This window comes from Haliaeetus albicilla, chromosome 27, assembly GCF_947461875.1.
Source record: "Haliaeetus albicilla chromosome 27, bHalAlb1.1, whole genome shotgun sequence".
NCBI classification, from domain to species: Eukaryota; Metazoa; Chordata; class Aves; order Accipitriformes; family Accipitridae; genus Haliaeetus; species Haliaeetus albicilla.
In genome coordinates, this window is record NC_091509.1 from 12,699,616 (window position 1) to 12,717,348 (window position 17,733).

The window sequence follows — 17,733 nt, forward strand, 5'->3', positions numbered from 1 at the left end:
TGGGACCAAAGTTCATTATCAGGAAGGCAGCTCTGAACACAGAGCTGTTGTTTGCCAGCTCCTACAGCCAGGGTGCAGTTGGTGGAAATAGCAGGAGATGGATACATTTAAAATGGGTGAAGGAAAGTAATGCTTCACACAGCATGTAGTGAACTCCTGGAAGTTTTTGTCGCTGGAGGTTGTGGAGGGGTCAGTACGAGCAGCTTTAATAAGGGATTAAATGCATTCATGGACAATAGGTCTATAAACAGGTGCTAAAGGGAACAGACTGGGATGTTCCCACTCATATTCTGCAAACAGCATTTCTGGATGCTGGGGATATTCAAGCAGAAGGGACCACTGAGCATGGCCAGGCTTGCCTGTACTCCTTGTACAGTGCCACTTGTTACAGCAGCCAGGCAGGTGGACTATTGCTCTGCCCCAGCGGATCCACGCTCATGTTCTTGCGCTCTGCAAGGCAGCAGTCCATCTAGCATGTTAAATTCAGAACATTTTAAAATGGGAGAGTTGTTGTCTCCTGCAAAACCCAAAGCAATCACTGAACAAAATGGAGCACACCAGTGCTCCGCAAGCAGCAGCAGTTGGGCTTTGTCAGTCCTCCAAGGGCTTGTGTGAATTAAATTGTTTTTAATAGAGGCCTAAGGCCATAGCATGAAACAGCCTGGCTCTTTGTGGGAGTTGAAACCCACTGTGCATGTCCTGTGTCAAACAAGTAAGATAGCAAAGTCAGAGATGGGGGAAGAATCCTCTTTTTCTTCTTTTTCTCCCAAAAGAAACAACACCAAATAAAAGCTGACCCCCCCCCTTGGAGATGCAGTTCAAATGTGACCAAACATATGGTGCTAAGAACAGGGAGTTGCTGAAGTTGGATGTCTTCATTGCATCGTTGAGTGCACTGGATTTTAGGAGCTGGTGCTGTGCGAAAGGTCTTCGGAGTGTGCCAGAAAATCTGTGGGAGACAGGGCTGGCTCTCTAGCCATAATGGAAGAGTTTTGCTGCATTTCTAGATGTTGAATTCTTGATAATAGTTTTTATTTTCCTGGGGCAAAACCTGCCTTTTTTTGTTGGTGTGCATGTCTGTCTCCTCGAAGTGCAGGAGTTTGGGGGTGCCTCGTGCTGCTTGGTCGGAGAGCGGTCGCTTGTTTAAGCACGTGTGATGGGTCTGTTCTCTCATTTATAGGAAGCTATAATTAGACTTTTGGTGTTTGCTTTTAGGCAAATTAAGATTTGAAGTAGTAATTATTTTTCCCAGTGTCTTTAAATAAATTCTTTGAATTGTGAGGCAAATTGGTCTTTTGTAAAGATTCGGTGCTTCTGGGTAGAGCAAGTTCTTTCTCCTCAAAACTGGAAAATTTCAGATATTTGCAGGCTCTGGTTATAAAGCGTATCCTCCCATTTTTGCTTTGTTGTGGTTTTATTCATTTTAACCTAAAGCCATAACTAAAATATATCTGTGACGTTTCATCCTGACAGGATAAATGGAAATACAAAACCTAAAGAAGTCTGTCTCTCTTTTTCCGCAGGAAGTCAGTGCTTTAACACGTATTTGAACGTTTTTACTGTAATTGCACTTTGGATATGTGAAAATACTGAGATCCCCATTTCCATTATTTTTGAGTAAATCTCTTATTAGTAAGTGTTAGAACTACAACTAGTGGGGTTTTGCATCTAATTCACTTTGCAAATGTCAAAACCGAACATAAATCGCTTGGCAAATTGCCGTATTAGCATTTAAAAAGGCTCTGAAATGGTTTAATTTGTTTAGGGCTGCAATGTCTTAAAAACAGTTTCTCCCTGACCCCTCCTTCCCATCTGTGGGTTTCTTGGATGCCCTGGTCCCCAGAGAGGCACTGGGATTTCGCGCTGCTTTGGGATGGACGTGTGGCAAGTGGATTTTAGAGCGTGAGATGCAGAATTCCCAGCCGGAGGTGCTGGCGCTTCCCCACCCATCAGCAAGAATGGGCTCCTGTGAGGTGTGTGATGTGTTTGAGCTGAGTGTGATGGAGCGTGTCTGTCCAGACAGAGAGGGGTCATTCCCCCCAAAGGCTGTGGGAGCCCCTGCCCCGCTGGCATGTTTTAGGAGCATGGCTCACCTGTGCTGCATGCTCGGTGTTTGCTCCCGGAGTGCTCCAGAGGTCTGTTTGCACACATCAGTAGGGGGCTAACGCAACACTCTGGATTTCTAATCATCGTAAATTATGACTGGTGCAATCAACATCAAGTTTAATAAAACGCACGGTGCTGAGAAATGATCGGATGTGGAGCACAAAATACTGTCAGCTCCGGACCGCTCAGCTTAAAGCAGGTTGGGTCTCCTGGAAGGCATGAGCAGAGCTGCTCTTTGCTCTCTCCACTGTAATGCCAGGTGGATTTAAGCTCGAGATTTCCCTGTCTCCAGAGCACCTACTCAACTGGAACGTGCACTAAGTGCATCTTGTTTGTCGCTGGTTTCTTTGCCAGAGGCAGCATTTGTCTGGCACATTCCCTGTCCCCAGAGGGGAAATTGCTGTGCCAGGGAGGGAGAAGAAAACAAAATGTACAGTAGTAACTCGCCAAAAAAATGTTTCTTTTTATTAAGCTTCATGGATGTTGATAGCCTGAACTGGTGAACGCTCAGGCCCCCGTTTTAATTTAAGCACGTGGAAAGTCTTGTCTTGTGGGGCATTGATCACGTGCACCGGTGTTATTGCACATGTCAGAGTTTGCAGGATCTGGCCTGATTGCTGTGATGGTTTGGGCAGGGAAGCGAATCAGCACACACTTACTGAATGATTGGGAGGTGTTTGTATTGTGGAGATGCTGCGTATTATTGCTGTTCTTGGGGACGGGAGCCTTCTTCATACACTGGACTGTTGTGTGCTTTTCATTAAAAGATGCATTATTTTTTTCCTGGTCCCTCCTGGCTGTAACATCATAGAGTGACTTTGTACAAGGACAAAAGATCCCCACGAGCCCTGAGTGCACTGCAGTCTGCATTCACTTCAACCTCTTTCTTAATTTTTAAAGAAATAAAAAAAAAAAAACCAACCCCAAAACCCCCCAACCTAAAGCTAAGTGCTGATTTAGTAGGACACGTAAAGGAATCTATGGCTGGTAATCGGAACAGTCCAAAAATGCTTCAAATCCTGCTTGGGTGGGGGAAGAACCAGCCTGCCATTAGCAACGAGCTGGGGGAAGGGCAAAGCAAAGCCTGCTGCTATGTGGATGCACCTCAATGCAGTAGTGCCGTGATGCACGGGCTGTGCTAAGACCAGTGCAATCCCAGGCTGCTTCAAGGGAGTCTGCACTGCTGTATTTTGGTGGCAGCTGGTGGGAAGAGGATGGGTTAGAAAATGGGAGCCTGAAGCTTCTGAATGCATCTTTATCCAGGGAAATGTCTGTCTCCAAAACTGGCTGCAGTGAAGGCATGTTTTGTGCTTGGGCGGCCTTCCTGTTCAAATTGCATCTCTTAAAGCTCTTCTAGCCCATCAGAGAGCAAGCCTTTCGGTTCATGCATGAGATGGCGCATACAGGATTCTGCCTGAAGGAGGGAGCGGGTTTTGAAGGAAATCTGTCAATTTGTTTCGAGTGAGAAGATGTATTTTTCAGCTCCTGAGAGTGCTGTTGAGTTGTTTTCCAAGCTGCACTCCATTCTGCAGGCATTGTACATTTTAAGCATAGTGAAAGTGTTGGATTGAATCTAAGTAAATAAGCGTTTTCCAAAGTAACAAACTGCTTTCCTTCTAAATAGCCAGTCTCGGCTTCTGGTTTGCTCTGAGTGAGGAATATTTCAGGAAGAAATTTTCTGCTGAAGTAGCAGTTACAACTGTAGGAAACCTGTTTCCCATGCGTGACTGACTTAGTGATGCAGTGGAGTGGTGATGTGAGCAGAAGGGGGATGCATGCATGTGAAAGATCCTCCATAATACTACCGAGCAAGTAACATTATCCTCCACAGAGCTTTCCACCTGCAGCTCCGGGTGAACAACATGTAGCTCTTTTTCTCTCGGGTAGGTCTCCTGTGGTATTGCAGGTATCTGTGTGGCAGAAGACAGTGAGATGTGCTATTTGCCTACTAAAAACGTGTATTAAAGAAGACATGTTCTTTATTCTGCCTCGCTGCTGAGCCTATCCAATGTAAAAATGAGCATGCTGTGGAAGTCTATCCTTTTCCTCTCTCCTTGAACGTGCTTTCTGCAGCTGTAGAGTGTGGTGTTTGATGAGGGCAAATAAAATGTCCCGTTGCAGTTAATATACATGGGGAGTCAGAGTTTAGATTGCTGTAGAAAACCTAACTGAAGTTCCTGGCTTGGATTACCTTTTTCATTTAGTGTTGCCTGCTCTGGTTTTGGTGACATCTTTTCAGGGAAGCTGAGGTTTAGATGTTTTGCTCTGCATTCCTCCTGGGGAGGTGGGACCCTTGGACATTTCTCCCAACATGTTGGATATACATTGGGTGTTCACATACACCTGCAGCTGTGACTTGACATTATCCTTTTTCTTCTGCTGTAGAGATGACTGAAGAGGAACAGTTTGCACTGGCCCTGAAAATGAGTGAGCAAGAAGCCAGACAAGTGAACTGTCAGGAAGAGGAAGAGGAGGAGCTCTTGAGGAAGGCCATTGCTGAGAGCCTTAATGTAAGTGTGCTTCTGTGAAGAGGCTTACTAGGGTTCTTCAGCAACGTTGCTTTCTGTCCTTGCTTTGCCATACTGCAGAAAATAAGGTTTTACTGGGGGCCTAGCTATTTCCAGCACGAGCTGGAACTACAGCAGTCGCAGAGTAGTTGTTTTGTACCATTCCTAGTGGGAGGGGTGTATGAATTCTAACCTCCGCTGTCCCCTATGTTGGGGTACACAGTTCTGGTCAGGGCGGGGGGTGTCCTGCAGTCCAGGTGACAGCTGCCAGCGTACTGGGGGAGCCCTTGGTATGCTCAGTGGATAGAGAACACACCTCTTGGAGAATCAACCTTTTGTTTTTCAGAGCTGTCAGCCCTCAAACTCCTCTGATGTAAACCCTCAGTTGTCTGCAGAAGTACTGGGTGCGCAAGGCCAAAGCCAGCCTGCCGAGGAAGAAAGCTCTGAGATCCTGAGAGGTCTGGCACTTTGCCCTGACACCCCTCGCTCCAAGTGCAGCTCCCACTCACAGAGCGTCAGAGCTGATGGGAATGGACAGATGGATGTCGCCCGGAGCCCCCTGGTAGTGTTGAGGAGGTTAAGCCAGGAAATCGTTGAAAGCTCACTAGTATCTAGCATAATCGTGTCTCCGGGGAAGGGCCAGCCTGTGACAAGGTCAAGTGAAAAGCCTTCCTCACCAGCAAAAAGTGATTCTAGTAACATGTTACCCAGCACTCTTGGAGAGGACTTCATCTCTTTGAGTCCCACCTTTGGCAGGGTGACTTCAGACTCCTGGCGACTGACACCTCGGAGACTGTTCGCAAGCCCCTCCAGCTCTTCAGAAACAGCAAGCCACGAACCAAAAGAGCAGTCCCTGCCCTCCACTGGCCATTCTGCAGGAGAAGCTGGTGCTGGGAGCTCAGCCGTGCTCTGGAAGAGCTGGACTGCGGAACAGTGTGGCAGCCCCAGGAGGAGTGGTGGAGGAGCAGGAACCAAACACACCTCACAGCCCAGGCACACCGCCAAAGTCTGTGTTTCTGCAGGGCAAGCAGAGCAGAACGAGGTGCTTGACAGTACCCCTGAGCTTTGCATACTGAATGCAGAGGAGGAGAAGCACAAGCAGGAGGAGGCGAGAGACACAGTGCATTATTACTGGGGCATCCCCTTTTGCCCCAAAGGGGTGGACCCCAACCAGTACACCAAAGTCATCTTGTGTCAGCTGGAGGTTTACCAGAAGAGCCTGAAGCAGGCTCAGAGGCAGCTACTGCATAAGAAGGAGTTTGGAAACCCAGTTGTGCCCAGTTCTTCCTTGAGCCAAAATGAGCTTGGGAAAGGAGAGCAGATAAGCAGGGAGAATGGGGTTGCTGATGATACAGAAGATGGAGACCCAGATGGGCAGAAGGAGTCTGAGAGCATCACCTGGCTCCTCCCTTCAAAGAGGAGGGAGGCAGAGAGTCCAGGGCACAGCATGGAAGAAAAGAACTCCACTTCTGATGATGAACCGACCACCAGCTACTGCCAGGTAAGAGATCTGCCACTGAGCAGAAGTTGAGCAGTCCTGCTCTTCTGTCCATTTTGTCTTCTGCAAAGCAGGCACTGCTGTTTAATGCTCCTCTTAAATTCAGGGACTTCCTCCCCTAGCCACACAGCTTATTGTGAAAGGGACAGGAAAAGCATACAGGCTGATACCCAGCTCACAAATGGTAGGGGCCATCATGCAGCCTGGCAGTCGTCCATTAATGCACCACTGAGATAAAGACTTCCAGCTGACTTGTCCTTCTCAAAAGGGTGTAGCCTGGCAGTGTGTCAAGGTAGTGAGCATAGAGATGATGCTGACCACCACCAGCTGTGGCAAGCCAGCTTATAAACCCATGGCTGTGTGTGGAGCTCTGCATTTTCTTTTGTAGACAGAAATGTGGCTTTTGTCCTTGCAGTGCAGCCTTTTCTTTTTGCACCTACATGCTTGTTTGTGTCCATACGTGCTTCACCCTTGCAAGTGCTTGTGGTCCTGCGGTTGTGGCCAGGAGAGGTTCAGCATGCTCGCAGGCGTCTTCTGCCTGCCTGGGGTGATCTGTCATCACAGCGGTGCTCATCGTCCTTGTTCTGGTGGTTGGGCACCTTCTCTCCGGCTTGCTTGTTGGGTCTGCTAGACGCTAGGTGTCAGCCTCTGTCTCCATCAGGGCTCTCTTGTTGGAGCGGAAGGCAGCTTTCTGTCACTGCTAAGTTTAAACAGATTGCTAGTCAGATGAAGTATTTATTACTGCTGTATTTTAGGTTTGTGTCAGCCTTTTCCAACCCTCATTTTTCATAATGACTTCACTCCCGGATCATTGTATAACTTTATCTTCTCTATGACTGAAGCCTCTGCTCTGTTGTTCCTGTTTTCAAGTGTATTTGATCATTTACCCTGGTGTTAGAAAGATACTTAACTTGTTTTGTGATATTTATATTCTGTCTTGTAATATTGAACACTTACGAAAAACGTCATGTCTGCATTTTCTGGTTGCAGAAAAAGAGCAGAGCAGCCTGTGCTGAAATGTGACTTTTCATGACAGTGCTTTGGCTTGGGTTTAGCAGATACAGATTTAAACAAGCCTTAGAGGTGACCTGCAGAGGAAAGAAATGGACTTGCGCCCTTTTTCATTTCTTTAGGATAGATACAAAAGACCTGAAAGGTTCTTAAAGCAAACTGCTTTTTTTCTTCTGTGCCTTTTCCTTTGGAAATGGAGGTGTCATTAATCTGGAAGATTGGGGTGACTGCAGGGCTATGGAGGTGTACGCTAAAGCCCTTGGAAAGCTACAGCAGCTGGGAAGGGCGTGAACTTTTAATCAGTACTGAAAATTGTGGGGTATTTTTTATATATTATCCGTTTAATGCTAATACCTAATTACGTCTTGGGGAGAAAAGAGGTTTTAGTAGTGCTGAGTGGGAACTTGTAATGTACTCACCCTGACCACAACAGCTCTCTCAAAGAGCCATAGTATGTATGTGGATGTAGTCTTTCTGATACTTTTAAGGCGAAAAAATAAGGAAGGGAGAGGGGGAGCAGACTTTAAAATTTCAACCCTAGCCCAAAATTTGCCAATCTTTTATTTATTTAAGAGAAAATAATTTCTACATGCCCTTCCATCTGCCTTATCACACCCAGCTTGAGAGGTTGCTCCCTTTTCTCACCTCTCTGTGCAGTCACACACTGAGGCCAGTGCAGGTGACTTACTTGCAAGATCGATATGTTTGATGTTTGCTTGTGCCTTGTTTCCATTTTTTCCCGTCTATCAAATACAATTCCACCGGCAGTGACAAAGGAGGGCCACGGAGCAGTCGTGTCGCTGGTGTGCTGCATCGCTTGGAGACCCCTGCTGCCTGTACTGCCCTGGGCCTCCCCCAGTGCCACCAGGGCTGCTTTGCTGGTGGGAGATTTTAGGCTGTGCTGAGGCTAGAAACCATCCATGGGGACTCAAACCTGTCTTTGAAAAAGCCTTGTGCTGTGTGTTGTACCAGTGAAATGAAGGTGCAAATGACGTGCTTGAGAGGGAGCCTGCTTGTACCCATGGTTTGAAACCCTCACCCGGAGCGGGCAGAGACCTTCCACCCTGGCAGTGGCCAACTGCTGCAACTGCCACCCGCAGCCAAGGAATGTTTGCACAGAGCAAATCGTGGTTGTCAGGAGATCTCATAGCCTGTGAACCTGCACTAACGCACTTCAGTGCTAATAGAATCAATTCTTTCGTAGCCTTTCAAATAAGGTTGGGTGACTCTTGGTCTTTAAAAGATTCAGAGGGAAAAGACGCAATTCTGGAGAGTTGGAGTCTGGTGACCTGAATTAGTGCCATACCTTAAAACATATGTACTAGGAAAACCAGAAACATGGCCCAGTATTCATGACTAGGGCAGAGTCATTGCTGAGATATGCACAGCTCAGGAAAAAGAGAAATAAAAACAAAGGAGGAGGTGTGGTATTTTATGTTAATGGTGAGTTAGTCTGTGAAGAAATAAAGAACAGCAGAGATGAAACAGAATATTTGGGGGTTGGAGTCACTTTAGGGAAATCTGACTGGAGGCTTTGTTTTGGGGCTTGCTGGGGAAGTATATCAGCCATCCAGGAGTGGAGCTGACTGAAGTTGAAAGCTATGGTAGAAATCAAACTCGGAGAGTTTAATAGACTCGAGGAAGGGGCAGGAAAACCCCTTGGATTTCTTTGAGAACTAGCATGAGAAATCGCAGGCCTGACAGCAAGGACTGTTAATAAACCATTGTAATTCCACCTGATTAGAGAATGGCAAGTGTAACGTGTAGGCTGAAGAAGAAGAAAGGGATCTGGGTAATGACTGGCATGTTAGCCTGACCTTGGCAGTGCATAAGGCTTTTGAACAAATTTTAAAGGAAAGAATAAGTGGAGTCGTAGAGCTAAATGAAAAATGGGATAAAATGCACACAGATTTACCAGCTGTAGATTGTGCAGGTTAATCTGTTCCCTCTCTTTGGTAGGACAGCTGATTTCCCAGTCAAGAAAAATGCAACACATCTTATCTGTAAGGAATTTCAGAACAGTATTGCTCGTGGTCAAACATCAGCTGTACCATTTGATCAGGTCATCCTGGCTCAGGCAAATAGATTTTAAACTGGAGTAGATGAGGGCTGATGAGGGGCTTGAGGGAAGTGCAAGGGGACACTAAAATCCTTGGGTTGTTTAGCTCAGCGCAAATGGAGATGGAGAAGAGCTATGGTTGCTGCCTACAAGTACATCAGGGTAGATGCTAGGAACAGGCAGAGGCTGTGGACGGTGGTGGACAAGGTTGGCATGAATGAGTGGGCATGGACAGTCCAGGAACACGTCTAGTCAGCAAGGTAACAAAAAGTGCTGCCAGGCATTATTGCAGGGAGCTGCTGAAACACCTTACCAGAAGGAGTGATGGAGGGAAAAAGCTGGCTAGTTCAGGATGGATACTTAGCCATTTTCAGGAAAGAAAAAATACGTAACAGACTGGGTGCAGTGTCATGGACAGAATCTGATGACCCAGCAGATCCCGGTTAGCTGTGTACGTTGTTTTATATAATACCAGAATTTTCCTTTCCAGGCCTCCCAGGTGCTGCCTGCAGAGGATGTGCATGAAGATGGGGAACCCATGCAAGTTGCACAGAGGTGAGTAGGGTGGTTTCAGAGTGTGGGGCTCATGGGCTCACTCTGGTGATGTGGGCTCTTCCGCTCTCCCTGGAGTATTTTGGGGTGCAGTCTCACCAGGACTCGCTGCAGGGCCTGGCAGCAGGGCTTGCTGGAAAGGCTGTCTGCAGTTGCTGCTGTTAGGTATTCCTGGAAATACATGGCTTTGGAGCAGTGTGGGAGAGAGGTGGGACACAACTGGGGAGAAGAGCTCAGTTACTTTATAAAACGTGCAAGGTGCATCCTTGTTCAAGTAGGAGGACTTGATCCTTGCCCTCTGAAGCTAATGTGACATGGTGCAGTAAAGCTGTGGAGATGGGTAGGTGAGCTGAAGGTGAGTTATAGCGATTCCATCACATGATCTGTCTGGGAAGGCACATAGGCAGCATGGTGGAGGGTTTACTGGATTTCTGTGTGTATTTTTATGTTCTTGCCTTACTGCTGAAGAGGAAAGAAGGGAGGGGGGAAGCCAGACGGCACTGCCTATCAGCCAAAGATAGAGTGCAGTGCTCCAGAAAAGCCACTTCAGCAGATGACAGGTGTGGGACAAGTCAACATGATTTTCTTCAGATTTAAGCTTACTCCTCTTTTCCTTTTTTTTTTTTTTTTTTTTTCCTTCTCCTTCCTGTGGGTGCAACTCTGCAGCAAAGGCTGTGGGAGAAGAAGGGCAAATGGGAGAGGATTCAAGGAGCAAGTTACAAGAGAGGCCAGATAATGTCATGTTTTTAATTTGCTGGGTTTTATAATTTAAACCTGCTTTGGAACAAAACTGCCAACTTTCTTCTGATCTAACAGCATTTGGCCTGAGCAGTTAATATCAATATGCAGAGTATGAAAAATCCCTCTTGCTTGCACCTTGCTAACAAGCTTAAAGCTCGCCTTGGGGAGCAGGAGGAACCTGTGGCTGCTGTTGCTGCTGAGGCTGATGAGTCTGTGACAGCTGAGGTCTGAGCTTGTGTGTTTGCATAGAAGGCAACGAGGTGTGCACTCTGCAGAGCTGGCCTCCCGCCTGCTTAAGGCAGAAGAGGCCAGGGCTGAATATGAAAAGAAGGGGACCTCTCTTGCTTGGTGTAGCTCATGGGGTTAGTTTGGGACATTCCCCAAGCCGCCCAGGAGCTCCTGGCTGTCCCCCTAGGGGCCGGGATGCACCTGGGTGCTGCGGTACCTCCTTGAGCAGCTGGCACATCTGCAGCAAGGCAAGAAATGGCTGCAGTCTTCGCAGTTTTGTGCACATTAAGTGTTGCCATCTGGCTCCTGGTAGTTTGCCAAGTGCAGTCCTCTCTCGGGTAAGGCTCAGGCACCCTGGCCGGCTGGCCTCAGCGCGCTTAATAGGAAAACACAGCTCTGAGCTGTCTGGAGGTAGTGAAGCAGTTTAGGAAGTGGCAGCAGTGAGAAGAGGCTCCTTTGCTTTCTGCGGGCCGCTCTGCCTGATTGCTTTATGCTTTGTGCGGAGCACGTTAGATTGGGGTTTTAATAAATGATTATAGGCTTTGTTACTGGGAGATAGTTGGTGTAGCAAGAAATGTGGTTTGACTTCAAATTGATTAGCCCATTTTATAAATGTCATAGCAAGTTGTTTTGTGTGAGTTTTTTTGAAGTGAGCCCTGATGTTGGACACAGAGTAAAACATGCTCAGCCTGGATTCATAACAAATGCTTTGAGATGCTTTATTTAGAGAGAAAAGCCACTTGTGATTTCCTATCAGAATTTTGTTATTTATCATAAATCAACAGTGGCTGTTCTCGCCTCTCTAAGGCCTGTGGTTGAGCTTAATAAATCTTCTATTTGTCAGTATGAGGATTCATGTTTTTAAAGTGTGTTCTTGCATACTTGATCAGACTAATCAGAAAGCCACGCAAAGCGCGGAGCATGTCAGCATGGGTGCCAGACTTACTCGGCAATGCCTGCCTGTTTGGGAAAGACATTGTGCAGTGTGAGGGAGGAAAAAAAAAGGAGGAATCCGAAGGTCAAAACGAGAGGAGCAGTACCTGGTGCTGCTCAGAGGAACTGCTGTGGTAATGCTGTTAGGACTTTGCTGCAGGGAAGCCTTGCCTTGTGTTGCATCCGTGCTGCTTCTGGCTGCTGTGCACAGCGATAAGGAAGAAAATTAGCAGTGTGAGGAGGGAGAGGGTAATGCAGGATAAAGCAAGTCTGTGTCTTTCCTTTCTGAGGATTTCCTTCCTCAGACAGAAGGAAGCATGGTGCTGGTACCTGCACAACTCCCAAATCTTATAAGAGTAGAAAGTATCAAGAGAGTCCCACAGTTGTGAGCAGGTATTTTTGCTCCCCTGACATGAGATAGTGACCTGTCGTGCCTTTTTGTCAAGGCCTTCTAGAAGAAAAAATGTTCCCTTTGGGGTTTTTGCTTAGGACAGCATTTTACACCCGTATTTCACTGTTGTCCTGGTCATTTCTGGCTATCAGATATTGACCTCTTGGAAATTATGGCATCGTCTGCTGTTCTGAACTGTGTGAGGCAGGTGGGTGTGGCTGTCACCTACTGGATTGGATATTTATGTTATATTTATATTTTGAACAGCATCTCCATGTTGACTCCACTTGGCAGTAAAAGGAGCCCAGATACTGCCACAGAAAACTCTGCTGAAGAAGAGATCTCTGTTTGCCCAGGTAAGAGGCACTTGAGGATTCACAATTCTGAATTTTGCACTGAAAGTTGCACACTTATAAATTTCAGAGAAAAAAAGAGAATTTTCAAGTTATTTGAACAAAATAAGATTTCTTTCCCAGCTGTGTTTGTCAGGGCTGAAATTTTCCAGGTAATTTAGTTTGATTGCCTGGTTTTGAACCCATTTCTTCTAAGACAGTTCTGTGACCAGAGATTGCTGGGGACTTGCTGCTGAAGAGACACTAGGATGTACATCAATATGGAGCGATCACTCAAAACAAGGTGTCAGGAGTGGTCTCTTCAATGCAATCAAGAAGTTTTCAGATTTTTCAGTTTCGAGATATGTGTAAAGCATGAGAGCTGAAATAATTTTTGTCTTACATTAATTAAACATGTTTGGGACAACTGAGTTTTCTTCCTTGGTCTCGCCTACCATGTTTGAGATTTTCCAGTCCAGAGTTTTCAGTGAGAAAATTAATGAAGAGACCACTCCTGCTCATGAGCAGCTGTAGAGAGAGATTGGTCATGGTGGTGCTTGGAGGCATATTTTGTTGCTAAGGAAGACGTGGAGGTCTGAAGAAGGTGCGACTGCGAGGCAGACCGCAGAACAGGAGCTCTGTTTGTCTCAATGCAAGGGAGAGCTCTATTCTTGCTTAGTCTCTATCCCAGCAAGTGTCCCACACGCTTTCCCTGTGTCTAGTCTCACTCCCCATGAAGCCGCAAAGCTGCGGTGGCTTTGTCCTCACACCACTGTGCTGTGACTTTTAACCCCTCATCTGGCTGTGTTGTTGCACGTTGTCTGATAACATTTGTGGCAAATCTAAAAAATGTTTTGAAGCTGTGAAAACACTGTTAAGAAATGGGCCATGTTACATCAAGTGAGGAGATAGTTTAGGGGCTGCAAACCTGTGCTGACATGGTGGTGTTTTTCTGTAGAGACCCAGCCGAGTCCACTGGAAACTATTGAGGTGGAGAGAGAAGAGCTGTGCTTGGGCAGCAGAGATGCACCTATGCAGGTAAAAGAGCTTGGAGTTGGGGAAGGGTCCTGTTTCCAGTCCTGCCGTCTAGACCTTGGTTCAGCTGGGCTGTGCTAGTGTTTGCCTTTGGGTAGCTGGGAGCTTGGGCTTCTGCTGTTGGGATCCTCACAAACACTTCCGTCTTCACTTTTCTTCACTGTGTCATAACTCCAGTCCCTTTTGGCTGGGGGCTGCGTGCAGCTGCTTTTGAGCCTTTCGGTCTTGTAGCTGGAGAGTTTTTATCAGTTCCAGCTTGTTCTTTTCTACCATGCACACTGCTCTGCTGGAGGATGCCATCAGTGTGGACAGCAGCGCTGTTGCTTGCCCACGCTCAGAGGTTTAGTGCTGTGATGGTCAGTGATGCAGAGGGACCCCAGAAGCTGTGATGGGAGTCCTGGTAAACCTCAGTCACTCGCATTGTGACATGCTTTTCCCTGTTACAGTCCTCTGAACTTTGGTGTTTGTTCTCCACAGACAATCTCCAAGAAGCTGAGAGGAGAGGTTCTCCCAGAGACTGGGCTGGGATAAAGATTACTTTGGAGTGTTGAGGGCTGGTGGTGGTTTGCAGTCCAAACAGAGTGACCTGAGCCCAGGAATCTTGATTTCTGTGCAGTAATAGTTAATAGCAATAGTGAGTCAGTGGCAGGGCCATCCTCTTACCTCCTGATGCAGATGTGCACTGTTGTGTGGCTCCTTTCCCCATGTTGTCACACCTGTGCAGCAATTGCTTTGCAGCTGTCGCTGTACCGACATCTGACTTCAGTTCCTGCTTCTGATAAAACTCCCTTTGTCTATTAATTTAGAGAGTGATATCAAAGGGGTTGCCAAGTACTCCTCTGGCAGGGTACATGAATACAGAATCGTACAGCTCTTGACAAGAGGATTCATTTGTGGAAAGCTCATTCTGGGAGTCTGCAGCTTGTACAGTGCGTCTGCAGCTCCAGTGTCTCATTGTCACAGGCCTCTTAATAAACCAGCTTCTGCTCTCGTGTGCCTTTCATTCTGCAGGTATCTCAAAGCACTGCTTAGACAATTAGAGACTGTAGCAGGGAGAGGCGGCGGTCCTGTGCTGAGCCAGGTAGCCGCAGCCACCAAAGCATGTTCATGACCCATTTGGCTGTGGGCAGGACACTGTCTTGTCCCTTGTGCTTTGCAGAGGGTGCCCTGGGTCTCACACCTTTGCTAGATGATCAGCACAAGGTGATCAGCACAGTGTTTGGAAGCGGTGCAGTGGGGCTTCCTAGGGATTTTTTGACAACATTATCGTTGGCAGCAGGTACTGGTCCAGAGCCTGAAGCCCTCCAGGAAGACAGCAGAAACAGCTTCCATGTGCATCAGCAGTTAGCATGAAGTGAGCGTAGACCACTGGGACTGACTTCTTCCTAGCAGATGCTGAGCCAGGACACAGGAGTCTTGTTGTTGAGCTCAGCCTCTAGCATTGCTCTTGGCTGGCTGTTGGCTGCAAGTACTATGTCTTGTAGGCAATTTCCTCTGCTAAAGAGGAGAGGCAACAGTCTCTGCCTCTGACAGGGGTGATTGGTTCTGCAGCTGAGGTTTTCTAGACTGTTACAGCAAGATTTTGTACAAGCAGTTTTGGGACTGTGGTGTCTTTTGTTACAAAATGTTGCATTTCCATTTAAAATTAGTAATTTACCACTGAATGTAGGTGGGCAGGGTGTGCAGAATTGGTGATCTAAGATTGCTTTAAAAATGGTAGCTAGAAGGAGCAGTGCCTGCTGCTTTTCCCATCATATTTTTTATGTGTGTTGTCTGACTAGGATAATGCGGGTTGATCTGATCATTCATATTTGACACATCTTGTTTTTTACGGCTCCTCTATGTGACGCCCCACGGTGAGGACTTCACAAGATGTAGTGACACTGAGATGTGAGAGCGGGGTATGAGTGCTAATGCTGTAAGTGATGTACTTCAACAGCCTGTGTTCGGCTGGAGGAACTCTTGTGGCAACTCCTCCGCAGAAATCCAGGGCAGAGAGCCTCCCTGGAAATGAGAGAGGTATTCCTGGGGATCGGTGCCATAGCCTTTCAGCCGGTGTCTGGGAGAAATGCGTTTTGTGAGTTGGATTCTCAGTTTAAGGCCCAGTCCTGCAATTTTTTGCAGAGCTCCTCTGAGTCAACGAAGCACCCTCCTTCCCTTTAGGACATAAAAATCAGGATCAGACCCTCATTTGGAAAAGCAAGTAATAAACTGAGTAATACGACAAAGCACTCCAGTGGCACTGAGCATCTTGGCTGACCTCAATTACTGCTTCTCTGAAATCATACCATTGGAAGGAAGCAGACAGCAGTTTTGCTGCATACTGTCTACATGTCACTGCTTAGCCTTAAGAACAGAAAACTCTCCTATGTTATTTTCCTATAGGTTTCTTCTACATGGTTAATATTTAAATACCTTTTTTTAATCATTGCAGGGAGGGAAAGGTTCTTTCTTAAATGTGGAGAAATCTTGTAGCAAGCCTGACTAGGCGGAGATCTAGTTATGAGTGAGATGGCAGCAGTCTGCTGTGTCTTGGGAACATCAGTAGCGTAGGGAGCAGTCTGTATCTCCGCGGGTGGGTAGCGGTGCACCTTTGCAGCTGTGTAACCAATGCAGAAAGAGAGTATCAGTAAGTGTTAATGGCATCTGGAGAACAAACATGGGCTGTGACATTTTGCCCTGGCGAAAAGCCACTGCTAGTAATTTTGTGTGACATGGATTTTTAATGGTATTGCCTCTCTCCTTGATCTGTGTCCCCTCTGATGACTGCTTCAGCCACCTCCTCTAGAGAGGAGGAGCTTCCCAGTGATCTCTCCAGACTCCCTAAGAGCACAGCAGCCTCCTTTCATCCTGGGGGAAGCTGTGTTCCCAGACAGTGCCGCCTGTGTAGTGTGGATCATGTCCAGAAACTGATGAGCACAAGTCAGGTGTTGAACTCTTGCTTTGCCCCATTAATTTTCCATCAGTTTCGCTTCTGAGCTTTCTTGATTAATGGAAGCTTCGACATTTTTCCGCTGTAGTACAGGTGATGTTTGCCTCAAATGGTGTGCATGGCTGTGCAGGGAGGTTTCACCATGATTCAGAAGGACATGTTGCCTTTGGAAGAAGAATTAGTTATTAGTGCTGCACAGTTTACTCAGCCAGTGATGTTATTTCTGACCAGTATGTGATGAAGGGAGAATAAAACTTTCCAAGAAAAACTGAGTCTGTGGGAGGGTGAGTAGCTACCAGACAGCACAGAGCTCTGCACCTAGCAAAAAAAGAGAAATGGCACAATTAACTGTCTGGCTAATTTTTTCTTCTTCTTCCTTAGGCTGGTGGAGATGAAGATGCTGGCAGGACTGTGTCTGAGCGCAGTCCTACAGCTGCTGACCATGTGTCGTGCCCGTTGTGTGATCAAGGCTTTCCAGCTACGGAGATCGAGCTGCATGCCATGTACTGCAACGGCATCATGGGAGAGGAGGACGGTCCAGGTCTGCCAAGTGCTGCTTCTGTGTGTTTGCTCTTTGTGCTCATAGCCCTGTCCTGTTACTTGTGATCAGGTGCTGCAGTCTTGTCCCTCTTGGGATTTTGGTGCGTGGCGTGGCATATAGGAAGGTTTGTTCGCTCTGCTTTGTTCTATCTCCAAGCTGGGCAGGAGAGTGTTATCGGAGGTTCCTGTGTTTCCAGCACTGAGACATCTTCTCTCTGATCGACTTTGTAATTAATCACATTATTAGTCCCTTGGAAAGCGTGTGAATATTACCCCAGGATCTAGCTCTGGATGTTTCAAGCAGTACTCGTAAGACATGTGTGTTTTGTTGAGGACCTGCAGAGAATCTGCCAGTGGTAGAAAATGGCAGACTCCTGAGCCACGCATCCTTCAGGGCTCTTGAGAAGGGAGAATGTTCTGTACCACTCCAAGTACGGCCTGCACTCTGCAATGAGTCTGACATTTGTATTTGCAAAAATGGCTTCAGCTGCAAGGGATTGCAGAAAAGTTTCCCTCTTGTTCCTCTAAAATTACAAAATGATAGCTATCAATCTGGGAGTTTGGATTTTTCTCCTTCATGTGAAGAGTGAGGCATAGAAGCACAGTTAGAATGCCCATATTAATCCTCTTTGCAGTCTTCTCCGTATCAGTTTTCCATAGCCAACCTTTGTGGAGCTTAAGTGAACAAATATACCGGTTGGTTATCAACATATTCAATAAGTTATGTTTTAGCTGCTGCTTGAAATGTAAAGTCTGTGTTAGCACAATGTCAGGTAATATCAAAGTAGTAGCTTGTAATAAGATTAACTTTTCAGGTTGTGAATATATAATTTTCAGTTACATACTGGGTTATTAAATGCAACCTAAA

At 46.7% G+C, this 17,733-nt stretch overlaps 1 protein-coding gene across 10 annotated transcripts in view; it reads left to right on the plus strand.

Annotated features, from left to right (window-relative positions):
* UIMC1 (ubiquitin interaction motif containing 1) overlaps nucleotides 1–17,733 on the plus strand; it is a 39,511-nt gene that overhangs the window by 12,628 nt on the left and 9,150 nt on the right. For 9 of the 10 annotated variants that reach the window (XR_011322423.1, XR_011322422.1, XM_069772477.1 and 6 more), the window contains 6 exons: nucleotides 4,492–4,616; nucleotides 4,960–6,114; nucleotides 9,657–9,736; nucleotides 12,294–12,382; nucleotides 13,317–13,396; nucleotides 16,707–16,866. Coding sequence is in view for 8 of the 10 variants with exons in the window: in XM_069772477.1 (XP_069628578.1) it covers nucleotides 4,492–4,616; nucleotides 4,960–6,114; nucleotides 9,657–9,736; nucleotides 12,294–12,382; nucleotides 13,317–13,396; nucleotides 16,707–16,866 (1,689 nt within the window). In the remaining 2 variants the exon portion in view is untranslated. The remainder of the gene's footprint in view (nucleotides 1–4,491; nucleotides 4,617–4,959; nucleotides 6,115–9,656; nucleotides 9,737–12,293; nucleotides 12,383–13,316; nucleotides 13,397–16,706; nucleotides 16,867–17,733) is intronic. The other variant, XM_069772479.1, reaches the window with a different exon arrangement.